Here is a 16,337-nt window from a genome sequence, read left to right as displayed (position 1 = left end):
GCCCTCTAAATGTTTTGTAACTTAAAAATCCACAAATTCTTTCAAACTTTCCAGCTACGGCCTTATTCGGGATACCACCCCCCAAAATCAATCATAATTAACATATTCACTATAGGCCGTATCAACAAAAGTGGAAATTTACATGTGAACGATACATCCTCAGTATACTTTCCAATTTGTACACGCTATAGTAAATGCTCCAAAGCCGCATCGAAGAATGTTGCGGAAGACAAATTTGTTGCTACACTTTTACCCTACCTCACTCTTATATAAAAACGTATTACCCGTTTTCCTCATCAATTTGATTTTTTCTCCAAGTTTTTATTATCTTAACGAACAAGACCGTACTTTTCGGTGTCTGCTTTTTATGGGTAAAACCGATCCGCCTAACAAGTAAACGGGTCCGTATATCCCTACATGATCGATTCTGATGGTGGGGCGAGAATAGTCTTCCCTACGAGTACTGAAATAATGGGAAAGTTGTACAGTGAATGACCTCTGTATGCCTAGTGCTAGTCAAATAGCAATTGAATAAGTATATTTTCAGGGTGATACGCGACAATAGCACACATAGTACGTCTTGAATAGTATCTGGTTAAGACTACTGATTGATATATGAAATTCGTATTACCTGAGGCAGGGGCGTAAATCGGGGGGGGGGGGATGTATATCCCCCACTTTTTTATAGGGGTGGGCTATTGGATTACCCCCCCCCTTCCCTTTCGTGATGAGAAACATAACAGGCTGAGTTTGAGGTATTTATCGAACAAAGTGTATTCGATAGTACATGTATACTGAAAAAGAGGAAAGTTATATAAAGGCTTTAAATGTGGCGTTTTGATGTAATATTAAGGGGCGTATGCATCATGAGCAGCGCCTACTAATGGCATGTGGTGTCCATCACACCCCCCCCCCCCCCCTCCCTATCTTTCGAAATTCAACGGCCGGGCATTTGTTTGATCTTGGTCATCCGTCACCCCATTCCCCAGCACCGATCTACGTCACTGACCTGAGGTTGTTCCTTTCATTTGTGTTAACGTTGACTCTTAAAATTCAAGCACCATGCGTTTTCGGTATAGATTATAGCCACTGACGGAACTGGGGTTCGTTTTCCAGGGGTGGGGCACGTTTTGGCCTCATTTTCTAGGAGGGCCACTCAATGTGTTTGTCCCTGACTTTATGTTCTTAGCAGGTGCTGGGGCATATGCTGAAGTGTGTGTTCCATGCCCCTCCCCTTAGTTACGTCACTCTGCATGGTTGATATTGGTGAAGTTATCTTCAGCCCTGAAAAAAAGTGTCTGGGTTAATTTTGCCAAAGAAAGGGTGAAAACTGGAACTACCCAAACTTGGGTTGTTCTATAACCAATTGTTTGGGTTAGAATTTCTGCTAAATTCATCCAAAACTTGAGGTCATTCAAGACCAAATTTAATTCAACATAAATTATGACCCAAATAATTGGTTATAGAACAACCCAAGTTTGGGTAGTTCCAGTTTTTACCCTTTCTTTGGTAAAATTAACAATTTTTGGCAAATTTTCAGTGAGTCGATAAAAAATTATGGATAGCATTGTAGATAGGCGTAGTCAAAAAGTTCTACAACACAAATACGTGACTGAGCAACTCTTTTATTTTTAATTTTCGCTCAATCACCGTATTTCTGAAACTTGTTTTCCCATGAAACGGTTGAAGCTTGTTCAGTGAGTCGATAACATAACAATTATGTATGGCATTGTAAATAGGCGTAGTCAAAAACTTGTTTTCCCATGAAACGCTTGAAGCTTTCGTCCTTCACCTTGTCTCCCGTCACCTCGTTTACCGTGCACTGCGAATTGGCGTCAGAACAAACGTCAAAGCGGTCAAGCCTTGAACTAACCCCCAAAAAGCAAACAAACTTGTGCATTCGAACAAAATAGTTTGTCCCAAGGGGATTTCTTTCTGGATCTTTCTTTTAAAGAGAGGTAATCGAATTTCAAGGAAAAATTCAGCCATGGATATGATACCTGAAGGCCGTTGGTTATTTCATGGATACTGTATAATATATGGAAATGATTTGGTTCATTGAACCTATTGTGTCGGTAATTTTGGAGGCACGTTTCCAAATACCTAAACGCAAAATATATTTCAAAATACATGTAATAAGCTTCAAAAGACGTTAAAGCGGAATGTCTCCCTATAAAACAATATAAATCCAATTAAGGCTATTAGAAACTTAATCGTCCGCGGCTGTATGTGTTTGCACAGTAATTGACCTATCAGCGTTTGCGAGTTAGCCCCGCCCCTTAGACAACCCTATGGCATTTTACACGTTAAGTTTTGCTTGTCTCAGATTTTGCGCGTTCTACGCCCATTTGTATATCATGTAGTTGGCCAATATTTTACAGGCTGCGTTGACGCGATTCTGCCGCGATAGGTTAATTAACAAGTTGAACTTGGATGTCTCACGGGACATAACGTGCAACGTGAGAAAAGACCGGATCTTTCCCATATAATGTGAAGTACGTCACAGCGTCTTTACAATTGGTGTTCGGTGACCTCGATCTGAGGTACGGTACGTAAGCCTATAATGACCAACCGTACCAGCGAGGTCAAAGAACAGGCCTATAAATACGGGTGATCGTACCGGCTTGGAGTTAGACAGTCATTGCGAGCCAATCAGCCAACCCGACTCGTGCAGAGAATTTGACGATTGTAAAGTCCGACACCAGTGCCGCCAAGCGTATAGGTAAGTTTTTTTAGACTCGAGACATTTATCACCAATTTGATATCAAAGGATACAATTGCATAATACCTATGTGGCATGGACAGTATACGATACATGCTTTCACGTCAGAGCAAAACAAGTTGTTTTATCAACGGATGTTTTTTTTTGTCATCTCTCTCATCAACCTCACTTCCTTTGGTGGATTTCGATACTGAACTTCAAAAAAGATTATCTAGATTACTGCACTATTTTCGTTTGAAACATTATGATCAAGCTGGAGTATTACATATGAAAATGAGTCCGTTCCGGAAGACGTTTTTAGGAATGTAAATGAGGAAACGTAATTAGTAAGTCGGTAATATGGAAGGAATGAAAAAGTGAGCGATTCTAATTTGGGAATAGTTTGCATTGACACATAGCAGTAGTCATTGGGAATTGCGCTAAAGACAAGACTTCTTGTTATGAAAAAAGTAAATTATTTAATTGAATTGGACCAATACTTACCGGGAGTTCTTTTATTGTCGTTTGGTGTGTACGTGTTGGTAATGCTTGTAAAAGTGTGCTTGTAAAAACAATAATTGCGTCAGATACTTTTTGGATAGCTGCCAATGATGGACTGTACCTAATAGTTTACAACTTATTCTCATTCAATGAAGGGATTTCTTAGAGGATCTTGCAACATACACAGCATAATATTTCAGTTGCTCAAAGCATTGTCGCCAAGTTATAAGTAAGGCCAAAAAAAGTCTCCGGTTTCTGGTAAACGCGCGCGTCGCCGTAGCCATGCGCGTCGGCGAAATGATTTTTTTTTTCAATGAAAGATGATGTCTCAAAACCGCCAAACTCACTGGTTTGACTGGAATCCTGCTGCTGCACAATTTTAACGTGTTTTAGATTGGGTTATGGTCGAGAATAAGCTTCATGTGGCCTCTCTGGACTCCCATATATTTGCACTAAGTTTAGTCGGGCACCATTTGCAGTCATCAGCCGACATTTGAAGCAAAACAATCAGGTAAAAAAAAAAAAAAGCCGCGTCGCCGCACCACTGTTTGGGCAAGCTCCATACTAGAAACCGGAGACTCTTTTTTTGGCCTAATCACATTATGATGATCACCAAAAATCTGCATGGTTTCAAAATAGCAGCCAGACCCAGAGCTGAGGACACTGTAATGTATACCTTGAACTAATAATCAAACATGACTGTGTCTATGAAATGACCAAATACCAACGTCGCCATCTCTGCAACCTTAAATACGGTCCGTAATTTCCAATCAATTCGATTTTTTTTCTCCGAACGAATTTTGACTATTATTTGATTTTAACGACTTTGTCCTTTTCTTCGGTGTCTGCACGTCTTTGAAAAAGGAACCTTTTCAATTTGGATTGTTAGTTGTTTACAAACACATGCGCCCTGCTACAAAATTGGTGGCTGAAGCCTGCATTATCGCTTCTACAATAAGAAAGAGTGGGAGTCAGGGTACCTCACAATAACTGACTATTGCCAGAATGTAAGAAAAAAAATAGAAAAAAACCCTCAAAATTTGTATTATTATTCCACACTTTGGGTGTTTTTCTTTCGGCCGATGTGCCATTCAGAATAGACTAATTTTTGTTTTGCTAGGAAAGTAGCAAACCCAAACAAACTCCCTCCATACGTTTTCGGGTTGAAATTCGCACGGATAGTTCATCTTTAAAAGTTATTCCCCAGCCTTGTTTTTTTTCAGTGAATAATGTTTTTCCTGTGTAACGATGCTCACCGTTTTGTTGCCTCAAATTCTCACGCTTTTGTTTATGTGTGTGTATTAATTTTATTTCTAAATAATTTAACATTTATCTTATAATATAATTAGTATTTGTTACATTTTATATGTTTTGACTTTTCGTCCCTCAAAATATAGGCCATGAAAACAATGTCATTATTACTTAAAACGTACATTTTGTGGATCTGAAGTATTTATGAAAGTGAAAAACAGCCCTTTACAGAAACAGACTTATTTTTGCGCCGGGAGAGACTCACTAAAACAAAACAAAATTACGACTCGACAAAAAAGCCAGAGGCAAACTTCAGTTTATTCAAACAAAGAACCTAGCATTTTCCAGAAATATGCATACACGAACAAGCTTCAAGCTTGTGGGCCCGAGCCTGACCCCAGGCCGACTCGGTTGATGAGGGGCTCGCATTCCGGGTTTCCCGGAGACAAATGTATTATGGAATGCGACACTGAATATAATTGGTCTACCTGAGAAAAAAAAAATTATGGTTGGATAAACTGACGTCACGTTGTTGACGAATCAAACTTTCGCGGACAATACAGGTAACGTTACGGTCACCACAATACAGCACGGGTTGTTTTTCATATTTTAAAGGACATGGTATTATTTCGGGTTGATTTACTTAATTTCAGTTAAGGGCTGATCCATAACACAATTTTGAAAAACAAAATGTAGGGGTGGGGGCAAAATACATTGGTCCCCCATAAAGTGGGGCTAAAAACATACGGCGTGGGGCTCGGGGCCCGTTTAAGGGCCCTGAAAATTGTTTGAATTCTAGATGCTCTGTGGTGCGATCTGAGGCAATTTCTGAGCACTTTAACCATTTTTTTGAGTAAAAGGTGGTTGTTTACGCAGTGTCTGCCTACATTGCGACGTCCACTTAAAAAAGAACACGTTCTTTTTTGGGGGGAGGGGGATAGCCTCCGTTACGCCCCCCCCCCCGATCCACCCTTTATTTCGGGAGTAATTTGTTTCAGAGTAACTGCTCTTAAGTTCCTAAAACTCAAATCCAAAATCGGTTGTCGTTGTCCCTTGAAGTTAAACCCTCTTTATCATTTTTTTCATCAGGTACGGAGTAGAAGACAAGCTGAGTCTGGATCACGTGGTACAAACATGGACGCGGGACTCTCCCGCCAAAACCAGAACGTTGCTATAGTGGGCATAGGCTGTCGCTATGGCAACGGGGTCGACAACGTCAGGAAGTTCTGGGAGATGTTGGTGAAGGGGTTGGACTGCACCACGTCGGTACCTGCAGATCGCTTCGATGCCAGCTACTTCCTAAGTCCTGGAGAGAAGAGGGCGGGCAAGATGTACATCAAGAACGGTGGCTACATCTCTCAGGACCCGTACATGTTCGACAGGCAGTTCTTTCACATGCCACCCGGTAAGCTCTTTGCGCCATACCATTTCAACGTCAGTTAATAATTGTACAGTCTTGGCCCCAGACTAACGATAGAGGGCGCTATTAACGAGATTCGTCTTGGGCCAAGAATAATAGTTCTACTGAGTTGAGACACTTTTTTAACCAGCGTTCAATTGTATATTATAAAATAATTTCGGTAATTTGTATAACAACTTTACAAAACTCTATAAAGGAATACAGCAGCTGAGAAGCTTTGTACGTGATTCTGAAACTTAGACGATCAGAAATGTTGACTTTTTGCACCAAGATAATTGGAAGTAAATGAATTAATGTTGAGTAAGTTTCGGAATTGTTAAGAAGTTGCGAGTGTTAGATGTCATTCATGTTGACTTTCTGCACCAAGATTATTGGCAGTAGATAAAGTCAACAGCTTAGTCCGCATTTCTGATTGAAATGACATAACAATTTCTAAAGTTGAATCCGATTGGATGGCGCGTGGGGTCGCATAACATCATTTTGCATGCTGGGATACAAGACGTATGTGGCTCTGCACACGTGAACGTCTGATGCTCGGACTACTATTTACCACGTACTTTGGTTTATACCATGTTTCACTACTATTACAGAATTTCAAGTTTTGATGATTACTTTGCATGGGTCAAATGCGTAAATTTCATAATTTGTTTCATATGACTTGTGATGTTAGTAGTTGCAGGGGCGGATGCAGGAATGTTCGTAGGGTGGGTTTTTTATCGTGGGGGAGGGGGGGGGTGGACTCGTACCATACTTTCAATGGGGGCGCTGTTCAAATCCGACGATTATTTACACAACATCGCAGAATAATATACATATACCCCGTAGCAAAGCTGGCTCTGTATGTATTTTGTGCCAGGCGTACACTTATACTAGCCACACAAAAAAAATCGGTGTCGCAGCAGGGGGGTGGTGGTGTTTCCGCATTTTTTCAGGAATTTTTATGGAAAAAAAATTGACAGAACTTGGGGAGGGGTTGACCCCCCCCCCGAATCCGCGCATAAGTTGCACTGACTCTTAACAATGTATGGGCTTGTTAAACCGTCCCAATATTTGGCCCATCACAATTTTAGTAACGTGATCATAATGATGAATTGCGATGCATTATTGGAATCAAATGTGACCAAAATTTATCCGAAACTCTGTTTTATAATTATTTAGTATCTCTGCATATTTGGTGTTAAGGCTACATATGGATGCGTTTTAAAGTTCTTACACTTGTACATCTAAACGTGTAACACTCTTATACGCTCATGCATTTATTTGAACCACTTTCCAATTAACATTTCTCAAATGGGTACCAAATTACAAAAAAGTGTTGTTTATTTACTCCCACAAATTTTTTTTGCAACCATGGGCCACTCTTTCTCCTTCATCCAAGTCATGTTACGAAACACTTCAAAACGATTAATGTCCACCGCTGTTCATGGAATGCCAATTGAAGCTATCGAGCTGAGTGACAATTACAGATTACACACAGGCATTCAAATGCAAATACGATTTTAATTATTGGTGTGAAGATGGAAACGTAATTTTTTACTGTCGGACTTTGGGTTTTGAATTCGAGGAACAAGTCACTCAAACATTTCGAATTCGGTCACTTTTTTTTTGACTCACCCTGTAGACTGACACAATGTCTTTTTTATGTTTCTGAGTTTGAGTGCGTATTCACTTTTCTAATCATTTTAATGCAGACGAAGCAGCTCATCTAGATCCACAAGTAAGGCTCCTTCTTGAAGTCACGTGGGAGGCGCTTGAGAACGCTGGAATGCCAGCTTCCTCTATACGAGGTTCCAAGACAGGTGTCTACATGGGCGTGACGGCACAGGAGTACTCATCATTTGCCTGTAAACCAGTCCACAATATGAATCAATACTCTAACTCGGGTACCAACTCCTGCATGGTGTCCAACCGCATCTCATACGAATTTGACCTGCGAGGACCCAGTTTCTCCGTGGACACTGCCTGTTCATCCTCCCTGTATTCGATCCATTTGGCGTGTGAGGCACTCAAGCAGAACTCCTGTACCATGGCTCTTGCTGGAGGAGTCAACTTGATCCTTACACCAGTTACATCCATTGGGTTTTGTCAAGCTGGTATGCTGTCAGGAGACGGAAAGTGCAAAAGCTTTGACCAATCAGCGGATGGATATTCCCGCAGCGAGGGTGCCGGGGTCGTGGTTTTGAAACCGTTGTCTGAGGCTCTGCGGAATGGGGATCGTGTTTACGCTGTACTGCGAGGAGGTGCACTGAGTAATGATGGCCGCACACCGGGCATTGCAAACCCTAGTTTCGACGCGCAGGTAGATTTGGTGAAGAGCGCTTGTCACAACGCCAGAGTGGACCCCCATCAGATTGTCTACGCAGAGGCTCATGGTACAGGAACACGGGTTGGGGATACAACCGAGGCAGGTGCCTTGGGCGAGGCTATGGGACGAAGACGAGGACCCAAACATCCTCCATTCTACATTGGGTCTGTCAAATCTAACGTGGGTCATTCCGAAGGTGCGGCAGGAGTCGCTGGTATAATTAAGACCGCCTTGTGCCTTTATCAACGTAAGATCCCACCAGTCGTGCACTTTAAAACTCCGAACGAAAACGTCAACTTCAAAGAGCTGAATATCAATATCCCTACCGAGCTGATACATTGGCCAGACAGAGACGGCCGCCTCTTGGCTTGCTGCAGTTCTTTTGGTTTCGGTGGAGCGAATGCTAACATTGTTCTTGAAGGTCCTACTAATCTCCATGGAAGTGGTCAGCTCATAAAGATTGGTAAAAAGCTGAGCTGCCTCCTCCTCTCTGCATCAAGTTCCGATGCTCTTCATCAGAAAGTCAAGGATTGGCTTGATTTCCTTACCGGCGACACTCAGATGACAGACGCTACTTTCTACTCGTGCCTGTACACAGCCGCTTGTCGTTCACAGCACTACACACATCGTCTGGGTATCGCTGTCAACTCCAAGGAAGATGCGATCCTCCAACTACGGATGAAGCTTGAAGCTGAAACTCAGCAGACCTCGGAAAGGTCTGTCAAAGGTGTAGCGCCGTCAGCCACAGGCAATGAACGGCAGATTGTGTTTGTCTTCTCTGGCATGGGGACTCAATGGTGGGGCATGGCGAGAGAGCTAATGCGTACACAGCCTGTCTTTGCTTCAAAGATGAAGGTGAGCACAGTACCTTATAGCTTTGCTGCTTAAAAACAGAAGAGTCTTCAGATTGGTATGGAGTGCATGGGATAACAAAAGTCCGGTAATTACTTGCCATTGCACTGGGAAGAGTACCAAAAATTGGGAACTGCAAGAAATACAAATATCCGTTGGAAAGATTCGGGTTTGTTTTGATATGTTTTCTTAATTGATCTGGTAGGTTATCGACAAGCTTTTGCAGAACTGTGGAGCCAAATGGTCATTGGTGAGCATGCTGTCTGAGGAAGAGGACCGTGAAAGAATCAATGAAACAGGTGAACATTGTGATTTTTGAGGGTAAAGAGACTTTGTGATACTTTTGAATTAGGATGGCCTAAAAGGATGATCTGGAAGACCATCAAATCTTACAAAACATGATTTCACATAAGTTGGTCAAACATTAAAGATTGTCTTTTACTTACTTTCTTCTTTCCAACAGAAATCAGCCAGCCTTGTCTGTGTGCGGTTGCGATAGGTCTTGTTGACTTGTGGAAGTGCCATGGTGTGGTCCCAGGCGCAGTGGTTGGTCATAGTGTAGGAGAGGTCGCATCAGCTTACGCAGCAGGTTTCCTAAGTCTTGGGCACGCAGTCAAGTTGATCCATCGGAGAGGAAGAGAACTACGTAAAACCAGTGGCTCAGGGAAGATGGTGGCTGTCTTACATCCTATTGAGGAAGCTCTCCAATTCGCCAGTCAAAGCAAGCATGGGCAAGTGCTCGATGTTGCGGCTTTCAATAGCCCCGGTCAAATCGTGTTTTCAGGTGAGACTTTGGCTGTTGAGGGTCTGGCTAACGAGCTGAAGTCAGATAACATAAATTGTGTGGTACTTAAGGTAAATAATGCTTTTCACAGCAAACAGCAGGAGGTTGTAAAGAACCCTTTTCTCAAGAAAGTGGGTAAGTTTCTTAAGGTACAAAACGCGTCGGAGAAGCGACGCACGATTCCAATGATGTCAACTGTGACTGGGCGTTATTTGACGCCTGAGGAGGCCAACTCTCCTGAGTACTGGTATCAGAATATCAGACAGAAGGTTTCCTTCATGGATTCTATTCAGAATCTGGCAAAAGATGGCTACCGTGTGTTCGTGGAGATAGGTCCTCATTCCTCGCTTCTGCCGGCCCTCCGAGACACACTGGCTGCCGTTCAGGCTACAGATGATGCATTTATCACAACTGCATCTCTGCTACGGCCCCGCGACACCACCACATTGGCCAACGATTCTGAGAATCTCCTGTTGGCGCAAATGAGGCTTCATGTGAGTGGCATCCCCGTGAAGTTCCATAGCTTGTTCATGTCCACGTTTCGCCGAGTCGTGTCGGTCCCACACTACCCATGGCAGCGAGAAAAGTGCACGAATGTTTCTCCGGAAGGAAAGGAGGACTTGCTCTTTCCTTTGATGGATGGTCACCACATTCTCCTTGGAGAGCCCGTGGATACAAGTTATCTTCGAGAAAGTCCAGTGAAGATATGGCGAGCTGACCTGAATGCATCTCGGGTACCTTGGGTTCAGGATCACGTCCTGCAAGGGGCTGTGGTTGTCCCTGCTGCTGTTTACACGGAGACAGCTCTTGCAGCAGCTCGATCGATGAACTCTGATCCCTACCCACTGATTCTGAGTGGACTGACATTCGATCGATTCATGTTTGCCTCAAACTGCGAAGGTACTTTGGAGACGACAGTTGAGGAGAAGACATCGGAGCAATTTCTCTTCACGCTACGGAGCCACGATGCGTCCCGAGGATCGTGGATACAGCATTGTCACCTGAATATCATCCCTCCATCTGTAGCCATTGTTAGTGAGTTGATGAACGCTACAGTTGATGAAGAGAGCATCATTGCAAGGTGTGGAGAGATCCTTCAAGGTGAGGAATTTTACATCAGGCTATCAGAATGTGGGTTTGAACTGGGATCGACATTTAGATGCGTTCAGGAGGTTTCAACGTCAAACGATTTTCGAGAATGTTTAGTGTATGCTGACGCCTCTCCCAGCTTGCAGAGAGAATTACATCGCTACGTTTACCATCCAGCTTTTATGGATAGTTTCTTGCAAGCCTTTGGCGTTCTCCTGAGTTTAGCGACAAAAGCAGAAATGGAGGCTTCCGGCAAGACATTCCAGCCTGTGTATAGGGTTCCAAAAAGCATCAAGACGTTAACTGTCTCTGCACCAACCTCACTGCATGTTTGTATCCACGCGAAGATTGGCGGAAAGGACAAGCGTTTTTGTGACATTGATGTGGCTGACGCAGACACGAAGAAAGTATTCTGTTCAGTCAGGGAGCTTGTGTTTGAAACAATTCAAGCAGACAAGATGGAGCCGCAGGTATGGGGTCTAGCTTGGAAAAATCACGGGTCAGTAGTTGTTACAAACGGAGCATCCGAATCCCCATGCGCTAAAAAGAAGTTGGTCGTCTTCCCAGATGATACAGAAGTAAGTAGTTCATTTGTTGATTCGCTAGTGAAGGTACAGGCCTGGGATGTTACAATCATTGATACGAAAAGGGTCGATGCTGTGCAACAGGCAGTTACCGTCGTTTCAGACAATAAAGAATCTGATGCACTTGTGATCATCATGAAAACAGAGATTTGTGATGTCGATTTGAATTCGGGATCGGTCATGTCAAGGAATCAGTTTGAGGAGTGCCAAAAAGGCATATTGTTTTGTTACTCTGTCTTAAAGACGTTACAGCAGGAGGGGATCAAGGCCAAGGTGATTATCATCACAAAGGGTGCGCAGCATGCAAAAGAAGAGGACGACGTCAACCCGTTTGCAGCGATCCTCAACACTATCGGAGTCACAGTCAGTCATGAAGAGCCTTCAATTAGAGTATTTACTGTTGACCTGCCCATGATGACAAGCAGCCTTGAGTGCTCCACAATTGCTCAGGAAATACTTAACAAGGAAGATTATTATCTGAAAGACGAAAATGTAGTCGCCGCAAGGACATCAAATTCCACACTCGAAGACGATCAAGCTCCCTTAGTGGATCTCTATTCACCTCGCTTGAAAATGGAAAATCTCTCCAAAGCTTCCGGAGTTGTGCCAACAAGGTTCTGGTCAGTTGTTGAGCGAAAGGTGTATGATCGTAGTCGTGTCTTCATTCAGAAAACTCCTCCCAATGAGTTTGATAACACCGATTCAGACACTGTCCGTGTGAAGGTCGAAGCTTTCAGTGTTTGTAACAGGCATGAGTTGGAAGGGGACAGCAAGGTAGGATCAAACACATTTGTGTACGCTGGTAGAGTCGACCCATCAGAATCAAAAGATGTCAGTGAAACGTACTTGGGTCTTACTTCTTGTGATGAAGTCAAATCGTGTATGAGCGCTTCGTCACATGATTTAGTTGAGGTGCCCTCCCATCTCACGCCCAAAGAGGCAGTGAGTATTGTTAACGATTACTTCCCAACCGCCGTCTTCTTCAATCAGGCTTTGCAAATATCTGCAGGTATGCGTCTTGGCTTTAAGTGCGACTCTCTTAGTAGTTGTGATATCGCAACGATTCACCTGTCAACTAAATTGGGAGCTGAAGCGGTCCTTTTAACTGATGATCGTGATTATCTCGCAGAAACTAAGACAGAAATACCTGTGAAGTGCCTCAGTGAGATAGATGAAGCCTCATTTGATGTGCTGTTTATGTCTCTCAGATCGTCATCCTTGGGTCGCACACTGCAGTCGTTGTTGCCAAAGTTGAGAAGAAACGCCACTGTTGTAATAATGCAAAGACTGAGACAAGATGAAAGACTTCTGATGCTTCCTTCAAAGATGAAGATTGTTGCCTTCGATACTGATCTCCAGTCAGCAGTTGATGGATTATCCGGTGCCGAGATAACAGCTACTCTGTCGAATCTCTGGGATATGTTTGTTCCGAATGTTGAAGGTAGTCACCTGACATGTAAAACCAACGATGTTAAGGGACTGTCTTCTCTAGCTGAACAAAATACTGAAATTCCCAAATCTGAGGTCATCGAGGTGGGATCAGCGGAGCTTATGTTGCCACCTTCTCTTGAGAAAGATGGTTTCGTTGCTGATGGAGAATCGGCCTACTTCATCACAGGAGGAACTAAGGGGTTTGGTCTCAGACTTCTAGAGTGGCTGATAAAAAGAGGAGCTCGATACATCTACGCTGGTTCAAGAGGGGAAATAAATGAGGAATTACAAGGGGTAATTCAAAAAGGACAGGAAGTCTCTGCCACAATAAGACACATTCAGTTGGATGTTTCTAATGCAACCGACGTTGAAAGGGCACTACAGGGAATGAAAGATGACCAGTGGCCTGCTTTGAAAGGCATATTCCACTGCGCTGCTGTCTTCAGTGATGGATTCATTCAAAATATCACAACAGAGTCTTGGAACAGTGTCATGGCTCCGAAGGCTTATGGGGCACTTCTCCTTCACCAGTTGACGCTTAAGCTTGGCATCGAACTGGATCATTTCATCATGACCTCTTCCATCGTGTCTCTGATCGGCAATGCGGGACAAGGTAGTTACTGTGCAGCCAACGTCTTCTTGAACGCCCTCGCCCGGTATCGACATAGGCGTAATTTACCAGCAACTGCCGTGCAGCTTGGTTTGATAAATGACGTTGGGTTTGCAGTTCGCCGTGGTATTGTTCAAATGTGGGAGAAGACGGGCGTAGAAAGCATGAGTCCCGAGGAAGCTCTTTGTGTTATCGGTTGTGCTTTGTCAGTTCGTCAACCCCAGCTGGGTATCTCAGGTTCCTTTAATCGGAAACTATACGCAGCGACGCATCAGGGTCTCATGATACAACACTTTAGAGAAAAGCATGGAACCATGTCCGTGATGAAAGATTTGTTTCAAGACAGTGACGTGTATCTAACTGCCACTAATGATACCCTGCTTCAGTCCATTTTGAAGCTTCCGTTCGCCAAAGCCAAAGAGGTAGTTATCGAGGCTTTGGCGAAACTTCTCAGTCAGCAGCTTGGGTTGTCTGATGAGCCTCCGCACGATGCCTCTCCCATTTCCCTTGGTTTGGATTCCCTCCTGGCTTCAGAGGTCAGCCAGATGATCAGTCAGCAGTTTGAGGTCACCATGGGAGCTGTGGATCTACTAAATGACAAGAACACGATCCAGGAGCTTTCGAAAAACATCACAAGACAAATACTGGCGAAGGCGGACTCAACCGCCCAGACTGGTTTTGATAATGAAGTCTCGTCTCTCTCCAAAGAGAAGAAAGTTGTCATCGAGGGTGATATGCCGATATCGTTTGGACTGAAGCTTGTGTGCTTTCCCTCCAACGGTGCAGGACCTTCGCTGTTTTCACACTGGATACAACATCTGCTACCATTTGGTATCCAAGTTCTGATGATCCAGCTGCCGGGTTGGGAAGGCCGTGAAAGCGAGCAACCACTAACAGAAATGAGCGATATTGCACGGCTTGTCCACGATGAGCTCGTACCACATCTTTCAGATATTCCCTTCGTATTTTTTGGTCACAGCATGGGTAGTCTGATCGCGTTTGAAGTTTCTCATCTCCTTCTAAAGGAAGAAAGCATCTGCCCTCGCCATCTGTTCGTCAGTGCTTGGTACGCACCGACAACACCTTATCCCCACCCAGAAGAGCTCAATATCTCACCCGCAACCTTTGAAAGGTTGAGGCAGACCCTGGAGAACCACCCAAAGCTCTTTGCAAATTTAGCGAAGATGAAACAAGTTAAGTTCAGTTTTATGGATGATGTGGCCTTATTCAATACCGCCCTCATGCGACGGTTGTTACCTTGCATTGAGGCCGCCATTCAAATGGTGAAAAGCTACGATGGCAAACACCAAAAGCCGTTGCCATGTGACATCACTGCTTTTGGCGGGAAACAAGACGGTTTTGTTCAACCTGAACTCCTGGACGGCTGGGAGTTGGAGAGGTCCAAGAAGCACAACTTTAAGAAGACCACCTTGCCCGGGAGGCATATGTACATTCTGACAAACACGGCAGAGATTGTGAAGGAAATATGTCTTACGTGCAAGAAAATAGGAGCTAACTGAAGTACTCAAGAATGTATTATGCTATTCGTTCCTGCAAAGTTAGTATATAAAACAAGATGGCTTGCTTTCGGTACGAATTCCACACCCCTTCACTGATTTCATTCTTCCTGCTTTAATCAAAATTAATACATACCGTGGAGACTTGATGGATTATGATTAGTCCGACGAGACTCGATTACGTGGGGGTATATTAACGGTGATAAAGACCGGCTTTATTAGCGAATAAATGGCCTTTGAACCAGCATTGATTCAGCATCATGTAAATTAACGTACCAGTGTGTTTCTGCATTTGCTTGGTAGGTCTATAATTTGATAGGGGTAAAGCTTACATACTTGACGCTTGTATCTTAAGTGAACAATCGCACTAGCGCTCAGAAAGAAATAGTGCCTGCTCAGTTTAATTATTTGCGCGAAACCACAATCAGATTCTTCTAGGTTTTTTATGACTAGTTTTTATTGTATTTTTTAAAATTCGATTGCAATGCAGATACTAAGTCTTGTAAAGAGAAAATTAGTATAAGAAGAAAAGTAAGTTGAGGTGGATAGATAGTATATTATATATTTTTTATTGAAAAAAAGATAGTATTCGTATTTTTACATACACAGTAAATGTTCCTAAAAATGGGTTTAACCAGATTTAAAACAGTTCACTTTGAATAACGTTACATACATTCATTAATGTTATACTTTATGACTAGGATACGCATCTAAAACATGTCGTTATGGATAATTTGACAATATATAGTCAAATCAATGTATTGCGTCATTGGAAAATTTGAGAGCGTAAAACACGCTAAGGGAATGGTGTTAAATTGTTTAGGATTCTAATTGAACGATATGATCATGCTTTTTAGTCTGTCAGTATGTAATTGGTGTTATTTTGAAGATTGTCAGAATATATATTATTCTTGATGCTTCAAATATTATAATAAACACATGTTGATGACACATTATGCATTTTAATATATCCACTGCAAGAGGATGTCTTGGTAAATAACATTGGGCCTTTGAACACAGACACGAGATTTCCTATAATGACCGAATTCTCTGTTTATAATTATTTGATCTAACACTAACTTGAATTTATGTTCTGCCGAGGAGACCACGCAAAACCAGTGGTGGGAACTTGTATCTCGATTATTACTTATACAGGCATATGCACTTCTTCTATTCCTAAATATCTTTGTCTGAAGCCAACGAGCGACACCATTTCACTGAAATAAATGATTGTAGGGAAAAGTAAGCTGTCAGCTACTGTTACTCAGGTGTTTTTCACAAGCTACGATTAT

General features: G+C 42.9%; 1 protein-coding gene across 1 annotated transcript; it reads left to right on the top strand.

Annotated features, from left to right (window-relative positions):
- Positions 1-2,641: 2,641 nt before the first annotated feature.
- Positions 2,642-15,718, top strand: LOC119728882 (reducing polyketide synthase swnK-like). The gene is made up of 5 exons (XM_038201321.1): positions 2,642-2,722; positions 5,543-5,858; positions 7,565-9,033; positions 9,236-9,329; positions 9,494-15,718. Exons 2-5 carry the CDS (start codon positions 5,588-5,590, stop codon positions 15,046-15,048), a joined length of 7,389 nt encoding a protein of 2,462 aa, XP_038057249.1. The 5' UTR covers positions 2,642-2,722; positions 5,543-5,587; the 3' UTR covers positions 15,049-15,718.
- The last annotated feature ends 619 nt before the right edge of the window (positions 15,719-16,337 follow it).

This window comes from Patiria miniata, unplaced genomic scaffold, assembly GCF_015706575.1.
Source record: "Patiria miniata isolate m_02_andy unplaced genomic scaffold, ASM1570657v1 HiC_scaffold_1, whole genome shotgun sequence".
Taxonomy (NCBI): Eukaryota; Metazoa; Echinodermata; class Asteroidea; order Valvatida; family Asterinidae; genus Patiria; species Patiria miniata.
The sequence above is the reverse complement of the archived record's forward strand: the minus strand, read 5'-3'. Positions and strand labels throughout refer to the sequence as shown.